The 15574-nt window shown below is 33.9% G+C and overlaps 1 protein-coding gene across 5 annotated transcripts in view; it reads right to left on the bottom strand.

Moving 5' to 3' along the window:
- Positions 1-399: 399 nt before the first annotated feature.
- Positions 400-15574, bottom strand: part of LOC105037428 (probable LRR receptor-like serine/threonine-protein kinase At1g56140) — a 64551-nt gene continuing 49376 nt past the window's right edge. The window contains exons 20-26 of one of the 5 annotated variants that reach the window (XM_073251513.1): positions 7157-7358; positions 6906-7073; positions 6693-6811; positions 2148-2358; positions 1771-2002; positions 1452-1602; positions 404-1067 (exon numbers count right to left, since the gene is read on the bottom strand). In XM_073251513.1, the coding sequence (XP_073107614.1) occupies positions 774-1067; positions 1452-1602; positions 1771-2002; positions 2148-2358; positions 6693-6811; positions 6906-7073; positions 7157-7358 (1377 nt within the window). In that variant the 3' untranslated portion in view covers positions 404-773. Of the gene's footprint in view, positions 1068-1451; positions 1603-1770; positions 2003-2147; positions 2359-6692; positions 6812-6905; positions 7074-7156; positions 7359-15574 lie in introns of all 5 variants that reach the window. The other 4 variants (XM_073251512.1, XM_073251516.1, XM_073251514.1 and 1 more) reach the window with 4 other exon arrangements.

Genomic DNA, 15574 nt, shown 5'->3' with positions numbered 1-15574 from the left:
AAGAAAATAATAGTGGAAGAAGTGGAAGAAGAAAAAAATAGGAAATACTAAATTTATTCACATGAAAATAAAAGCCGAAACAAAAAAAAGTGACTCCTCTCACAAGGATACCTCACCAATGAGTCTCCTAAATTATATTGCATCCTTCTAGTAATTTTATTTTACTTTAGTTTTTCTTCCCTCAGGTTCTTCTAGATTTCATGCAACAAATGAAAGCATCTGCGTGGGCTTAGTCATCCCTTTTCTCAAAAAAAAAAAAAAAAAAAAAAAAGAATCATATGGTTCCCCTGTACTCCCACCTCTTGCTACGTGCCACGTACGCAATGCAGCAAAAAGTTTTCTTACGAGCATTTGTCCCTGTAGCATCACTTGGTGAACAAGCTAGGCAGTTGAGAGGCATAAAATTTCACCTTAATTTTTGTTAACAAATTCATCTGAAGGTCTTTCACATATGAAATCCACTAAACAGGATCCACCCACGTAAGACAAAAAACAGCCCAATGTATCTATCGACAAAACAAGATCACCATATACCAGGATGACAATAATTCACATAATACACATCTTACCCAAAAAAAGAAGAAGAGGAAGAAGAAGAAGAGGAAGAAAAGAAAAAAGGAAAGCAATAAGGGAATAAATAGCAGAAAACCTCTTCTACAGGGCTTCAGTGGTATTTTAGATTTCTATATCTACCAAATATGATTATAGTGTATAACTGCAGTATGAAAAGTGGCCTAGTGGAATTTACTTCCAGATCAATGGGCCAACGGCTACTACCTTCCTCCACTTAAGACCTCAGCCGACATTGGGTCGGAGCATGAAGCCATGTGCTGTTCTTGGTTGAACCGCCAGTCTGTCAAATAACCAGGCTTTGTGGTGACTTCACCCACCTCAGTATCACCTGCCAGCATGGCCACCACCCTTGACATTGGTGGGCGCAGCATCGGCGATGCTTGAGTACACAGAAAAGCTACATTGATGATGCGGATGGCTTCTTCTTGGTTGAATGATGACAAACTTGGGTCCACCATCTCCAGCTCGCGCCCGTTCTCCCGTAAATTCCAAGCCTATGGAAAAGATTGATAAGAATCATATGAGGATATGGACTCATGCATTGGTGTCATTTGATCTTTGAAATGTACAGATGGGAAAATGATTTATAACTATGATCAGGGTTAAACAATACCAAGTGAAAATTGAGAATTACATGGAGCAGTACCAAGTCATCCCTGATAACCAAACTGAGAACTATTTTCTTTTACATAGCTATACTCGTTAATGCAAATTGAGAATTAAATATATTTAATTTAGATTGCAAACTGGCTGTATATAATCATTGATGGAGTGCTATGGGAACTGCAGGGTAGAACCTACCCATTCGAGTTGATATATTTAATTTAAAATGACTCCATTTGATATGATTTGCAAGGAACTTTAAATCGTCAACCCACCCATTCGAGGAGAAAAACTCTCTCTTCTTCAAGTCTCCGATCTGAATTCGGCCTTCCAGACACGACCTCCAAAGCTACGACTCCAAATCCAAAGACATCGGCTTTTTCTGTGAGATGCCCTCTCATTGCATACTCCGGTGCAAGATAACCACTTAAAAAGAGTAATAATCGTGGCTTTAGTAATACATCATATTAAAAATGCTATAGAAACACAATGTTCAGTCGGTGCACACAATTTAAGTAGGTAGCGATCAGTAGATAGCAAGTGAATGCAGATGAAATCCAGCAATTTAAGGAGTAATGATATAGGCATCCTTACATTGTACCAGCAACTCTCGTGGTGATATGAGTCTTCTTATCATCATAAAGCTTGGCGAGACCAAAATCTGATATTTTTGGGTTGAGATCGGCATCAAGCAGAATATTGCTGGCTTTGATATCTCTATGTACAATTCGCACTCTTGACTCCTCATGAAGATATGCTAGACCTCTTGCTGTACCCAAACATATTTCAAAGCGAGTGGGCCAATCAAGGTGCAAGTTGCTCTTACCTGAAATGTAACAATGATCACATGCATGACTTAGCGGGTCTAAAAAGCCTTGTTAATAAGGATTATGCACCTTATTGCTTGAAGTTTAAGAACTCTATATCAGAAAAATAGATGATTAATTTTGAGTGTGTCTACTAAATTGTACCAAAGAGTGCCTGATCCAGGCTCTTGTTTTCTAAGTATTCATAGACCAGGAGCCGGTTGCCTCCCTCGATACAGCAACCACACAACTTCACAAGGTTTCGGTGCTGCACTGCAGATACAGTTGCAATTTCTGTCATGAATTGGAGCTTTCCTTGGCGAGATGCTACTGATAATTGCTTCACAGCCACAGTTCTTCCATCAGAAAGTTTACCCTGCAAAATAGTAAATAATTTTTGTGGAAAAATTACTCAACTCAACTCAACTAAGGCTTGACCCCACACTAGTGGGGGTCGGCTACATGAATCTTTTTCATCCACACCGCCCAGTTTAAGGCCATGATAATTTTTTGACAAAAAATATAAGGTATAATGTTGCAATTATAATGTGCTTCAACGAACCTATCCCTGCTCAATTGTCATGGTAATGTTCTGTCAATTTAGTATTAATGTACTGGTCAATGAGGTCACTGTGTTAGAAATAAAGGTTTCAAACATACCCATGTATTCCTGCAAAGGAGCAGCAATACAATTTCGAGAAGCTTTTTGGAAACTAAAAGATATAAAAAACCTAATAAGTTCATTCCAATAAGGAATGATATTTACCTTAATATAGAAGGATATATGAAGTGACTAAAATAAAAAATCTCATTGATGCTAAGTGCTTCCCATGATAATCTATTGATCAGGAGACATGGATCTCACCAAGGTATACGTATAAAGTTTTGATGCTCATTTATATGCATACTTACGTGAGGCTCAGTATATAAATATTGAGCAATTCGGTGGTTATCTGCCATCATCCCCGATTGAATCTGGTATCTCTCCTATGGCAATTTGGCACGCCAACCGGTTGAGATTGCAACGCTCGACACCAGACCTTTTTCAAGGACTAATTTCTAGTTTATGGATCTTTGATCATCATATTCCAAATTGTGGATACATTGATGGTTGATTTTGTATATAACTAGATATCATCTCTCTGAGTTTGAAAAGTTGTCGGCCATGATTGTATCGCTATGCATATTTCTGCTGGGCAAAACAGATGTATGGTATTTGACATGCATTACAAATACATTGACATGGAGTACTTATGGACCCAAACTGGTTTATAAAGTGTATAGTCCTACATTGGTTGTATACTGGGAGGATTTGTAGGGGTATTTAAATAGTGCCAAAGACCTCAATTGACAATTCCTAGCTAGCCAAATCTTCAATCCTTGAAATGGTATTAGAGTTGATTAAGCCCATGGCCCATGCGTGACTAGGAGACGCTGCAAAACAGGCCCATATGTTGGAGAATGGGATAGTTTAACATTGGGTAGGAACATAAATTTAGGTGGCCCTAAATACATTGTCATACCCCCGATCTAAAATTGTAAGCTAAGTATTGCGACAACTATCGCATACTCATGAAAAACTCTCCCCATAAGTATGTAAGATATTCTAGCACAATATCAATGTATCACAACTAAATTAATTTAAATAACTCAAAGTTGAAATTCAATCAATTAACCAATCCAACTAATAATCAAATTTAAAAGTCTTACATTAATTAAATCTCAAATAAAAATTTAAAAATAATAATAATAGATCTCAATCCAACCATTTTGATGTTATCAAATCTCCCAAATAATACACATGCTCAAAATTAAGTAGATGAATCTGAAAGAAAAGGAGCAGTAATGAGTTTGATAGCCTAATAAGTAATGAATATTCCAACTAGATATTTCAAATATTATCATAAGATATAATATTCAAAAACAAACACTATGAATGAATATAAGAATGTAATTCATGCAATCAAATTCTTTTAAACATATTTTGCATATATATTCAATGATCCAATTCGAAACAAATCCATTTAACTCATATACCCTTTAGCTATGACCATACTTGTACTTTACGTCGTGGCCAGAGCAGAAGCAATGACCTCAATAATAATCATAGTACCAATGCATAACTCCAATTGATAGGGTTAAGAAAACTAATATTTAATCTTCATTGGCAGGGTCCAAAAGATCAATGCATAATCTCTGTTGGTAAGGTCAAGAAAACCAATGTATAACCCCCATTAATAGGATTTAAAGAACATAGTTATGTTAAGAGCTCAAATTCAATATGTGCTAAATATTTTTGTAAGATAATATAAATATCATAATTCTAATCAATATATACATATTTCATAATAAATTAATAAACTATAATATTTCAAAAATCTCAAATTTGAAAATCACTCTCTGTCCAAATATAGTTTTATAAATCACACATAAATCAAAGATGAATTATTTTCTTTCAAAATAAAATTATTTTAATGAAATATGATCTCAAAGATTATTAATTGTGCAGAAACAATAAACAGACAAATTCAATCAATCTTGAAAGAATCCTTCAGAATTTATTATTCAAAATATAGTCTTTTATCAAAATTTAACTATGAATATTTAATAATAAAAGTCCTTAGTTCCGATATTTTCACAAGACTGAAAAATGGTAGTGCTCGACATTCCATTCGTTCCAATCAAGATGATTTATCTTATCATGATTAGACTAAGATATAGGTAATTCAATGGAGATTGAGGTTGATCAAACTAGTAGTATCTGACAAGTGCCAAGGTGGAGGCTAGTACACCATCCGACGATCAGAGGTCTGTTCAATCAAGTAACTTTATTTAATTAAAATAATTATTCGACAGAGATCAATGAAGACTATATCTTATAATATTTGATAAAGACCTAGATAGTGCAGATATGCTATCTGACTAACAGGATTGTTTAAAGTCCTTTTAGTAATGTCAACTCAAATTCAAAGCAACAAGACTCGGGACCTTTCAATAGATTCATAGATCAAGTAGAGAGAATGATAGAGAAGAAGAGAAAAAAACTAAGAGAGTGGAACAGCATGGACTAGACGGTAGTGCTTGATAGCACAAGTCAATCCAAACAAAGTAACTATATCTGATCAAAGGTCTGGCTAGAATATAGGTGGTTCAATAGAAATTTAGGATGATCAAATATAACAATGTTTAGCAATGATTAAGGTGGAGGTTGATACACTGTCTAGTGACCATGAGTCGGTCAAACCATTAAAAGAAAGCAATTGCTGGATCAAATAATAGTAAAGAGACAAAAATATTCTAGAGAGAGAAGGAAACAATTATAGAGAGAAAGTTAAAGAGAAAAACTTATAAAGAGAGAAACTAGAGAGAGAATCTAGGAAAAAGAGAGAAAGAGAAGAGAGAAAAAACTCTCTTTCCATTCTTTTTTCTTTTTTTTTTCTTCTTTCCTATTTTTCTTTTTTCTTTTTCTTGCCTTGGTCTTGGGCAAAATAGGGGACCTTTGGTCACCCTTCTTCCCAAAACAGAGAACTTCATGGTCGACATTGCTATGGTCGGCGATGGCTGAGGCCACGATGCAATAGCTGGGTGTTCCCCATCAACGATAAGCAATGATGGACAGCACCAGAAAAAAGAAAGAGGTAAAAGAGAAAGAAATCAAAGTTGGAACAGGGTCCTTGTTACCATTCAAAAATTTTAGCAATGGCCTGCCGAAAACCAAGCTTTGGTGACCAAGGAAGAGGAGAAGAGGGTGAGAAGGATTTTTACCTTATTTCTTGCAATGATTGGATGCGATTCTAATGAACTCATTGGAAACTCTTGGAAGAAGAAGAAGATGAAAAGGAATTTCTTCTAGCAATGTTTAGCAGTGGGGATTGAAATTGGCATGGAAGGGAAAATCGGAATGAATTTAAATAGGATTAGAATCAATGTTTGAGAGGTCTCTAGGCATCAAAATCCTCAAACTCAACTTCTAGTTGAGGAGAAAAATGAGTCCTAATCAGGCTCATCCCTCTTCCTAGCACGTGCAAAGCACATGCTGGCTAAAAATTTTCTTTTATTGTTCATAATTTAAAACCTATGCAAATTGCCCCTTTTCCTTGGTGGTTGGGTTGGTCAAATGGACCAAACCCAGTTCAATATTGGTTTAGGCCAAGGTATTGCATACACATCAGCCCATCCCACCATCAGAGTATGCTTTTAGGATCAATTAGTTACACAAGATGGTATCAAAGTTGAGGTTTGCTCGAGGTCACAAATTCAAGGCCCCTCCATGCTAATCATTTATTTAACTATCCCATTGTTGTCTTAGGACTAGATTGCTAACACCTTGGTCGTCCCATGGTAAAGATATCAAGTCTTAAACATCAAGGCTTAAATAGAGAGTTAATGTAAAGTTCCATGTTGGCTTGTATTTAGTTCCACAATAGTTGTATCTTAATGAGATCTTGGGTACATAAGTAGGACTGAGAATCCCAAATAATAACTTGTTACTAACATTTTTGAATGACCACTTGGATGAGGTCCTGGTTCATTATAGGTTGCACCCTTCTTTTGTTTGGAGGAGGCTCCAATGTCAAACATCAGAAAGTGTCTCTTAGATAATTCTTGCATTATTTCTTTGATATGAGTTTTGACACTATCATCAATATTCTCTAAAAGAAGAAAATAGAAAAAAATGAAAAAGGAAAGATGTCATGGACTGTAACTCACCTTAAACACGCGACCAAATCCACCCTCTCCTAGCTTATTACTAGGACAGAAATTATCTGTAGCAGATTTCAGTTCCATATAGGTGAAAGTATTTGGTCTGGTACTAATTTCGAACAGATCTGCATTATAAAGATAAACACAAGTTATTACCATCATCAGTTCACTTCTAGTACTAGTCAATACATCTCTGCAAACTATCGAAAGAAGTTGCACCTTCATCATCATCCTTGCCTAATCTTCTCCTCTGTCTACGTATAAACATGACAAGAAGAGTAAATAGGACTAATGCCACAGCACCAGCTGCAATGCCAACGACCAGACCTGTCCTCTTATTTGTTGAATCAGTCGATGGCGGTTTATTGCTGACAGTAGGGATAAAGTCTGGATGGTAAATTCAAAAATAAGAAGCTGATATGCACATTTTAAGTAATAGTTAATTATTAAATTTGAGTTTTTGTAATTACCGAAAGGATATACACTGATAGCTGATATGGATGGGCCATAATAGGCTGGAGGGGGCATATAGCCGGTACCCTTTCCAGACCAAAAGAAATGAATTTCCAGAAAGTTATTTGTCACTGGTGCAGTGAACTCTTTCACGATGGCTCTAAAGGATTTCTCCCCGGCTTCCTTTCTAATATCAAAGTCCTTCTCCTTTAGATTACCCTGAAATAATAGCAAATTTCACAAACTCAGATAGTAATTTCGTGTAACCATCCACAAGACAGAGACAACAAATATCAAGATTTGCAATCACTTAGGTTGATAAATATTGATTTTTATGATAGTTTAAGTATGTCTGCTTGATAGATCACGGGAACTAAGTAATGCTATAAAATGCTGTGCTATTTGTTGGAAGATGAGTGATTATCTCATAGAATCAAGCAAAAGAAGGATAGAATCAAGATAGAATCAAGCTAAGATCTCGACAGTCAAAGATCAATTATGATCTCAGCAAATAAGAAAATCTATCAAGAAAATTTATCATAACCAACAGTACTATCTTTGAATATTTTTTCTATAATTTCTCTTCTTTTATTGTATAGTTATTTACTTTTTTATATAGATACACTTACCACTTTTATATAGTCATACTTATCTTTTCTTTTTTATAGCTCATTGTATTTAAATTTTGACCCATACATTGGAAGAAATACAACTTTTGAAATTGAAATTATTCCCTCCATTTTTTCTTTTTCTCAACATCGTATTAGAGCCGTGCTCCACTATAGCCACCGACAAGTCTTGAAAGAGGCTCCCTTGCCGCCGGCTAGATGCTGTTCAGCCTCTATTGATTCCTGTTCTGCTATTGATCATCTTCGATCTATTTTTTTGTTGCAATCCGATCTTGGTTCAGCAATATTTTTTGATCTAAGATGGTGAAGATAGCGATGCCGGGATCAATCGGAGACAAAGGAGATTCCACATCCAGAGCCACAACAGAGAGGAGTAATATTATCATTGGCACATCTCTCGAGGTAGATTATTCTGCTGGATTTGCTCTTCCACTTACCATTCACACAAAACTGAATGGTATAAATTACTTGGAATGGTTGCAATCGGTCAAGTTGGCCGTGAAAGGTCGGGCCAAGTTTGGATACTTGACGGATAGTATCAAAGAGCATGTTGAAACTGATCTTAACTTTTAGACTTGGACAATGGAGAACACAGTGGTTATGGAATGGCTCTTCAATTCCATGGAGCCGACCATTGCAAAAATCTATTTATTTCACTATCGGAAATCAGCCTTTCAGCGAGAAATATCACCAAGGGATCTATCCCTTAGAAAATCATGGAGGGATTAGAAAGAGATTTTCAAAGGATGTTAAGTTATTTTCAAAATCTAGTTTTACTGAGGAATCTTTAAGCAATTTGCGAGGGATTTATTGCCCTCGGTTAATCCTTTGAAAATCTCTCAGTAATTTGCAACGGATCAGTAAGTGATTACTTCAATAATTTTCACCGAGAGATTTGTAAGGAAAGTTAGATCCCTTAGAGATTTACCAAGAGATGAATCCCTTGGTGCTGCCAAGATTTTTTTTAAATTAAAAAAATTATATTAGAGAGGGATTTTTTCTTAGAAATCTCTTAGTGATATTGAAATTTAGTATCAAGCAAATATCACTTGCAGACACTATAAAAATTGAGAGTATTAGTGATGACATAATAGTGATGATATGAAAATTGAGGCATTTAACCACTATCATAACATGCATTCATATAAGACACAAAGCAAATGAGGATCATCATGTGGCCGTTCGTGGCCATCGAAATCAAATTTTAATGACTGACATACCTAGGGCTGTCGGATTGAGGTGGTCTTTTGTGATGATACTTTAATGATAATTATTTAGATGATGAATGATGAAGATGGACTTTAAATTTTAAAGATATATCATATTTAAAAAAAAATAAAAAAAATTATATTCTGCCTCTATAGTTTAATTTTGAAATTTAAAGTCCATTTTCACTATTCATTATCTAAATAATTATTGTTAAAGTATCATCATAAAAGATCATCTCGATCTGGTAGTTCTAGCTATGTCAATTAATAAAATTCGATTTCAACAGCCATGAATGACTACATGATGATCTGAAAGATAGAGACCACCAATTGATCTAAAAATTTATAATGATAATCTCGATGATATTTGTAGCATACTATCAAAATTTTACTTCAAGCGAACATCATTATCATGATCAATTTAGCATAGGATGATTTTAGTCGTTAAATAAAAAATGAGTAATCAAAAGGTCAAACGATGTTCGATTAAGGTGATATTTTAGATAAATGATTTTTGTTATTATTTTGATCATTTGTACGATGGTGATCATAAAATTCAAACCGTACGTATATGAACCATTCATATTAAATAGATCTTACAAAAGTACAACTATAATTACTTAAAGACTTTAAGAATGAGAATCAAGAGATATATAGTTTTAGATCGTTCATATATATGATTTGAATTTTATGATCACCACTATACAAATGATCGAAGTAATAGTAATTATCATTTATCTAAGAAATTACTTTATAATCAGACGTCATTTGGCCTTTTGATCATTAATTTTTTACTTAACGATCCAAATAATCTCATACTAAATTAATTATGATAATGATGTCTGATTGAAGTAAAATTTTGATAGTATAATATAAATATCATTGAGATTATCGTTATAAATTTTTGGATCTATCGGTGGTCTCTATCTATCGAATCATCATGCGGCCGTTCATGATTGTCGAAATCAAATTTTAATAATCGACATACTTAAGACTATCAGATCGAGGTGATCTTTTATGGTAATTCTCTAATGATAATTATTTAGATAATGAATAGTGAATATGTGCTTTAAATTTTAAAATGATATCGTATTCAGAAAAAAAATAAGAAAAAAATTATATTCTATCTCTATAGTGTAATTTTTAATCCACTATAGAAAAAATTATATTCTGCCTCTATAGAAAAAATTGAAGTATTTAATCCACTATCATAACATAGATTTATATAAGATATAGAGCAAATGAGGTATTTAACCCTTTGCTAAAGAAATCTTATGATCTAATTAGGAAAAGAGAAAAAGATACAAGAATTGACAAAAACAAAATTTTTATATCCTCTTTAATTTTATGGTTCATTTATAATTAAGTTACATAGTTATATTTATAATGATAAGATATGTCCTCACTTAAGCTTGGTCTGATTTATCTTCTCAATTTTAATATGGCTCATGTAGAGATGTCCTGCATTTATATTAGCATTGGCCTATAGAGTTAATTGAGGCATTTCTATTTTGTTGGGTGGAGTTAGCACTACTTAATTTTAGTAACCTAATAATGTGGATGGAAATAAAATTAGGTGTCTATGTTCAAAGTGTCGTAATCTAAAGTTTTGTATTAGAGATGAAGTGGTTTTGCATCTTTATTATAAAGGTTTTAATGAGCACTACACCGTGTGGACTTCACATGGTGAGGCTTTTAGTGAGATTAGAGAATCTTTAGTAGGTGATATTAATCCATACAAAAGGTTGGTAGTAGAAGGGTTTGGTCCAGAATTTAAAAAATACAACCAAATATGGAGATCATCAATAAGGAGGGTTATGATGTGCATGAATCCCCGAATCCACATGCTGAGAAATTTTATTCTTTGTTGAGAGCAGTGGATGAGCCATTGAGGGAGGGTTGTCGGAAGTATACCAAACTATTTGCAATGTTGCAACTCTTAAATTGTAAGTCTGAATTTAATATGAGTGAAACTTGTTATGATTGTCTCTTGTCGATTGTCAAGGGTATGTTACCAGAAGATGAGAAGCTAGTAAACAATTTCTATGAAATGAAGAAAATAATAGAGAAGCTTGGTCTTGGCTATCTAAAGATTGATATGTGTCCCAATATGTGTATGTTGTATTATTTGGAAGAGGAGGTGAAGACAAAATGTGGTGTTTGTGGTCATGCTCGGTGGAAACCTAAGAGAAATGATTGTGGTAAAAGGACAAAGAATATTCCTTTTAAAGTATTACGATATCTTCCACTAACCGATAGGCTTCAAAGGTTACTTTTGTCATTAAAAATAGGACAACATATGACTTGGCATGCTTCAAATAGATGTGTAGATGGTTTTATGGCACACTCGTGTGATTGTGAGGTATGGAAGTATTTTGATAGAATCCATTTTGACTTTGCATCTGATCCAAGAAATGTACATTTGGGATTATGTACTGATGGGTTCAATCCTTTTGGATATTTATCAACATCTTATTCATGTTGGCTTGTTCTGATTACGGTATACAATTTACCTCCTTGGATGTGCCTTAAGTGGCAGTATATTTTTTTAAATATGGTGATACCAGGTCCAAAGAGTCCAGATAGGAATATTGATCTATTCCCAAGTCCTCTAATTAAGGAGTCGAAGTAGTTATGGGGAGTGAAAGTGAATACTTACGATGTGAGTAGAAGGCAGAATTTTTAGATGAAAGTAGCACTTTTATGGATAATTAGTGACTTTCCTGCATATGACATGTTGTTCGGATGGAGCACACATGAGAGATTATCATGTCCTTATTGTATGGAGCGTACTAAGGCATTCATCCTGAGAAGTGGTGGCAAAGCATCATTTTTTGACTGCCACCGTCAAATTTTACCCCTTGATCATCAATACAGGAGACAATGGGATGCTTTTTCTTATGGTCAAGTTGAGAGAGATGTGTCCCCTCCTCGATTATTTAATGAAAAAATATTGAATAGAGTATGCATGCTTCCAGATATCATATTTGGCATACAACATGTCACAGAAAAGCTATCTGGATTTGGTCTTGAACATAATTAGATGAAAGAAGTATATTTTGGGAGTTGCCTTATTGGCACACAAATCTAATTAGACATAACCTTGATGTTATGCACATAGAGAAAAATATGTTTAAGAATGTCTTTAACATGATAATGGACATTAAGGACAAAATCAAAGATAACGCAAAGATGAGGGAAGATTTGGAAAGATATTGCAATAGACCTCATTTGCACTTGAAGTCATATAATGACAGACTTTGTAAACCAAAAGCCTCTTATGCATTAACCATTGAATAGAAAAGGGATATTTGTAATTAGTTGAAGAAATTGAAGCTTCCCGATGGCTATACCTCAAACATATCTCGATGTGTGAATATTGATGATTGTAAGTTCTATGGCTTAAAGAGTCATGATTGTCACATACTTATGCAGAGATTGCTCCCTATTGCTTTTCGAGATATGGTGCCACCTTTAGTGTAGGATGCAATAACCGAGCTATGCCATTTTTTTCAAGATATATGCTCCACTGTCATTCAGGTTAGGCATATAAAGATCTTAAAAAAAAATATTGTTGAAATCTTGTGTAAGTTGAAGAAAATCTTTTCTCCTGCTTTCTTCAATTCTATGGAACATTTACCTGTTCATTTGGCTTATGAAGTAAAAGTTGGAGGACCAAATTAATTTAGATGAATGTATTTATTTGAGAGGTACCATTCTTTATTCCCAATATATAGTTTGTTAGATTCATATTTTATATTACTAAAATATTTGTTCTTCAGGTACATGTTGTACTTAAAGAACATGGCGCGAAATAAATCTTCTATCGGGGATTCAATATGTAAGGCTTATATCATTGAGGAAATTAGCTCTTTTTACTCATATTATTTTGAGCCTGAGGTATAAACAAGATTGACTCGTGTCCCACAAAATGATGATGGGGGAGATGTGGGGCAGGATGTCTTTCTATCTTTTCACATCCTGAACGACTGATGGAAACAACTGTCTTATAGGTTATGACTGATGAGCAGTATGATGCTGCACATATTTATGTGTTGCTTAACTGTGAAGAACTTGAACCATTTATAGAGTAAGTATTCTATTTTTTTTATTTATAATATATATCAAATATTAAATTATTTGGATTAATTATATATGACTAACATTAGTATAGTCGATATGAGTTGCATGTCAGGGTATGTTCACCTTATATTACCGATGCAGAAGTTGAGAGACTACGTGAGCAAGAGTTTGCAAGATGGTTGAAAAATTTGGTTAGTCGACAATGTACTCTATGTAATATATTTTTTTTATTATTGATCATTAAGTTAGATGAACCTAATAATTATTTCTTGAAAATAGGTAAAGAGTGAGAGGCATAGAATTGATCGACGTATTATAGATATAGCACAAGGTCCAAATCCAGGAGTTACAGCTTTCAAAGGATATTTTGTCAATGGTTTTAAATTCTACACATTTGAATATGGCATCAATAAATAAATAAAGAGCAGTGGCATGTATGTAAAAAGAAGCTGTTACAATGACTTTGAACGTGATTATTATGGCATGTTAACTAGGATATTGGAGTTAACTTATTATGGTGCTGAAAACAAGGTTGTGTTATTTAGATGTGATTGGTGTGATACTGAGAGAGGCATATGAGTGCATCATGATCATGGTCTCATGGATGTATGTCATAGATCATGATTGAATACTAATGAGCCTTTTGTATTGGCACAACAAGTACAACAAGTATATTACACCACTTATCCATGCAATAATAGAGAGACATGTGATTGGTGGACTGTATATAAAACTAAAGCTAGAAATTCTTTTAATATCCCTTCAGTAGATACAGATGATGATAATGTATCTCCGGATATTGATGTGTATCAAGATGATATCACAAATCCATCTGTAGCTCTAGCTAATGAAGAACTTGATGCACCCAATTTGTTAGTTAATTTCTCTTAGTATGAAATGCTTGATAATGATGAGATACATAAGTTGTGACAAAGACTAGAAGAAGCAATGATAGAAGAGAAAGAGGATAAAGAAGATGTAGAGGATGAGAAAGAAGAAGAATTTAAAGACGATGATGACTCTGAGAGGAGAAAAATAAGTTTGAATTGCTCGATAGCGATAATGATTGATTTGTACAATGTTGCTTTTTATATTTAAATTTAGTTGCAATGAATGTGTTATCAAATTGGACTATTTGCAATTATATATATTGTGGATAATTTTGATCATAATTTATCAAATATTTATTTTGACTATTTCATCTGCGCCTATGTTGTGGGTTTGTATTATATTATTATAAATAATATATGTGATCTTAAGTTAGATTCATGATATATAATATATGCATCTAATCTTTGTATATGAATAAAGATAATGACACATGGTGGTGCATATAGACTTAGTCGAAGAGGTGGTAGAGGAAGAGATGCATCCCGACAATAGCTTCAAAATGAACATGATGGGGATAGTGGGAGACACCCACAACGATCTTTCTGTAGGCTATTTGACACACCTTTGCTTGCTGAAGGGCATGGCTTATTGCCCGTGGTGGAGCCTTCTGTCAATCCTTCATCTCATGTGTCTGACGGTATGGGTTCGATTGATTCTATATGTACAAGAGGTCCGAATTAGTCGGCCCCTAAGCCAACCATTGAAGTAGATAAAGTTTCCATCATAGTAGAAATGAATAAGTTTTATAATTATCCATTCTTATTTAATATCTGTTTTTGTTGTTATTTTGTCTGATTAATTTGGTTGATAGCTTATGGAAAGATTCGTCGAGCCTGAGGTATCACGTCAGATAAGTGTTTGATTAAGTAGTGCTTTAAAGAAGCTTGGTCTTTTTGAGGAATGGTAGAGCATAAGTCTTCGATGTGTATTGCAGGCAAGATATAGATGATCTCCAGTAGAAGATTATAATGTCAGAAAATACTGAGTGAGTACCAATAGATATCTACTTACTAGTATGATGAGTGAGGCATGAAAAAATATATTGATAAGTTAAAAGAGACAAATTTGCAAGCCACACTTGCAGACACAATTGGCAAAGTTCATACAAATTGGATGAAGCAAGAGATATGGGATGAGTTATGTCAAAGGCATTGGCTTAAGGATAAGTGGCAGTAGAAGACTGAAGCTGATAGAAAAAATCAAATGAAGCAAAAGGAAGGGTCGATTACCAAGCATTCAAGGGGTTCTGTTCCTTTTATGACGCACAAGAGGATAGTAATTTATTAATTATTTTTTATTATTATTGATATTTATATTTAATTATATATTTATGATATAATAACTTATTGCAGATGCAAGAGAATGGTGCAGAACCTACTATTGTCATGCTTTTTGATCGCACCCATAAAATGAAAAGGACCGGGGAGTTTGTGGATACAAAATCCAAGAAAGTTAATGTATGTTCTCAATTTTTTATCTAAGTATATCTATATATTAATATATATTGACATATTTATATACATAATTATATCAATAAGTATTGAATGGTTGGGCATTAAATTGAATGGTTAGTTCGTATTATTAACATGTTATGTATTTACTATTTTGGAAAGTCATAATTTTA

The sequence above is a fragment of the Elaeis guineensis genome, chromosome 2 (assembly GCF_000442705.2).
Source record: "Elaeis guineensis isolate ETL-2024a chromosome 2, EG11, whole genome shotgun sequence".
Lineage (NCBI taxonomy): Eukaryota > Viridiplantae > Streptophyta > Magnoliopsida > Arecales > Arecaceae > Elaeis > Elaeis guineensis.
This window is presented reverse-complemented; position numbering and strand designations above follow the sequence as displayed.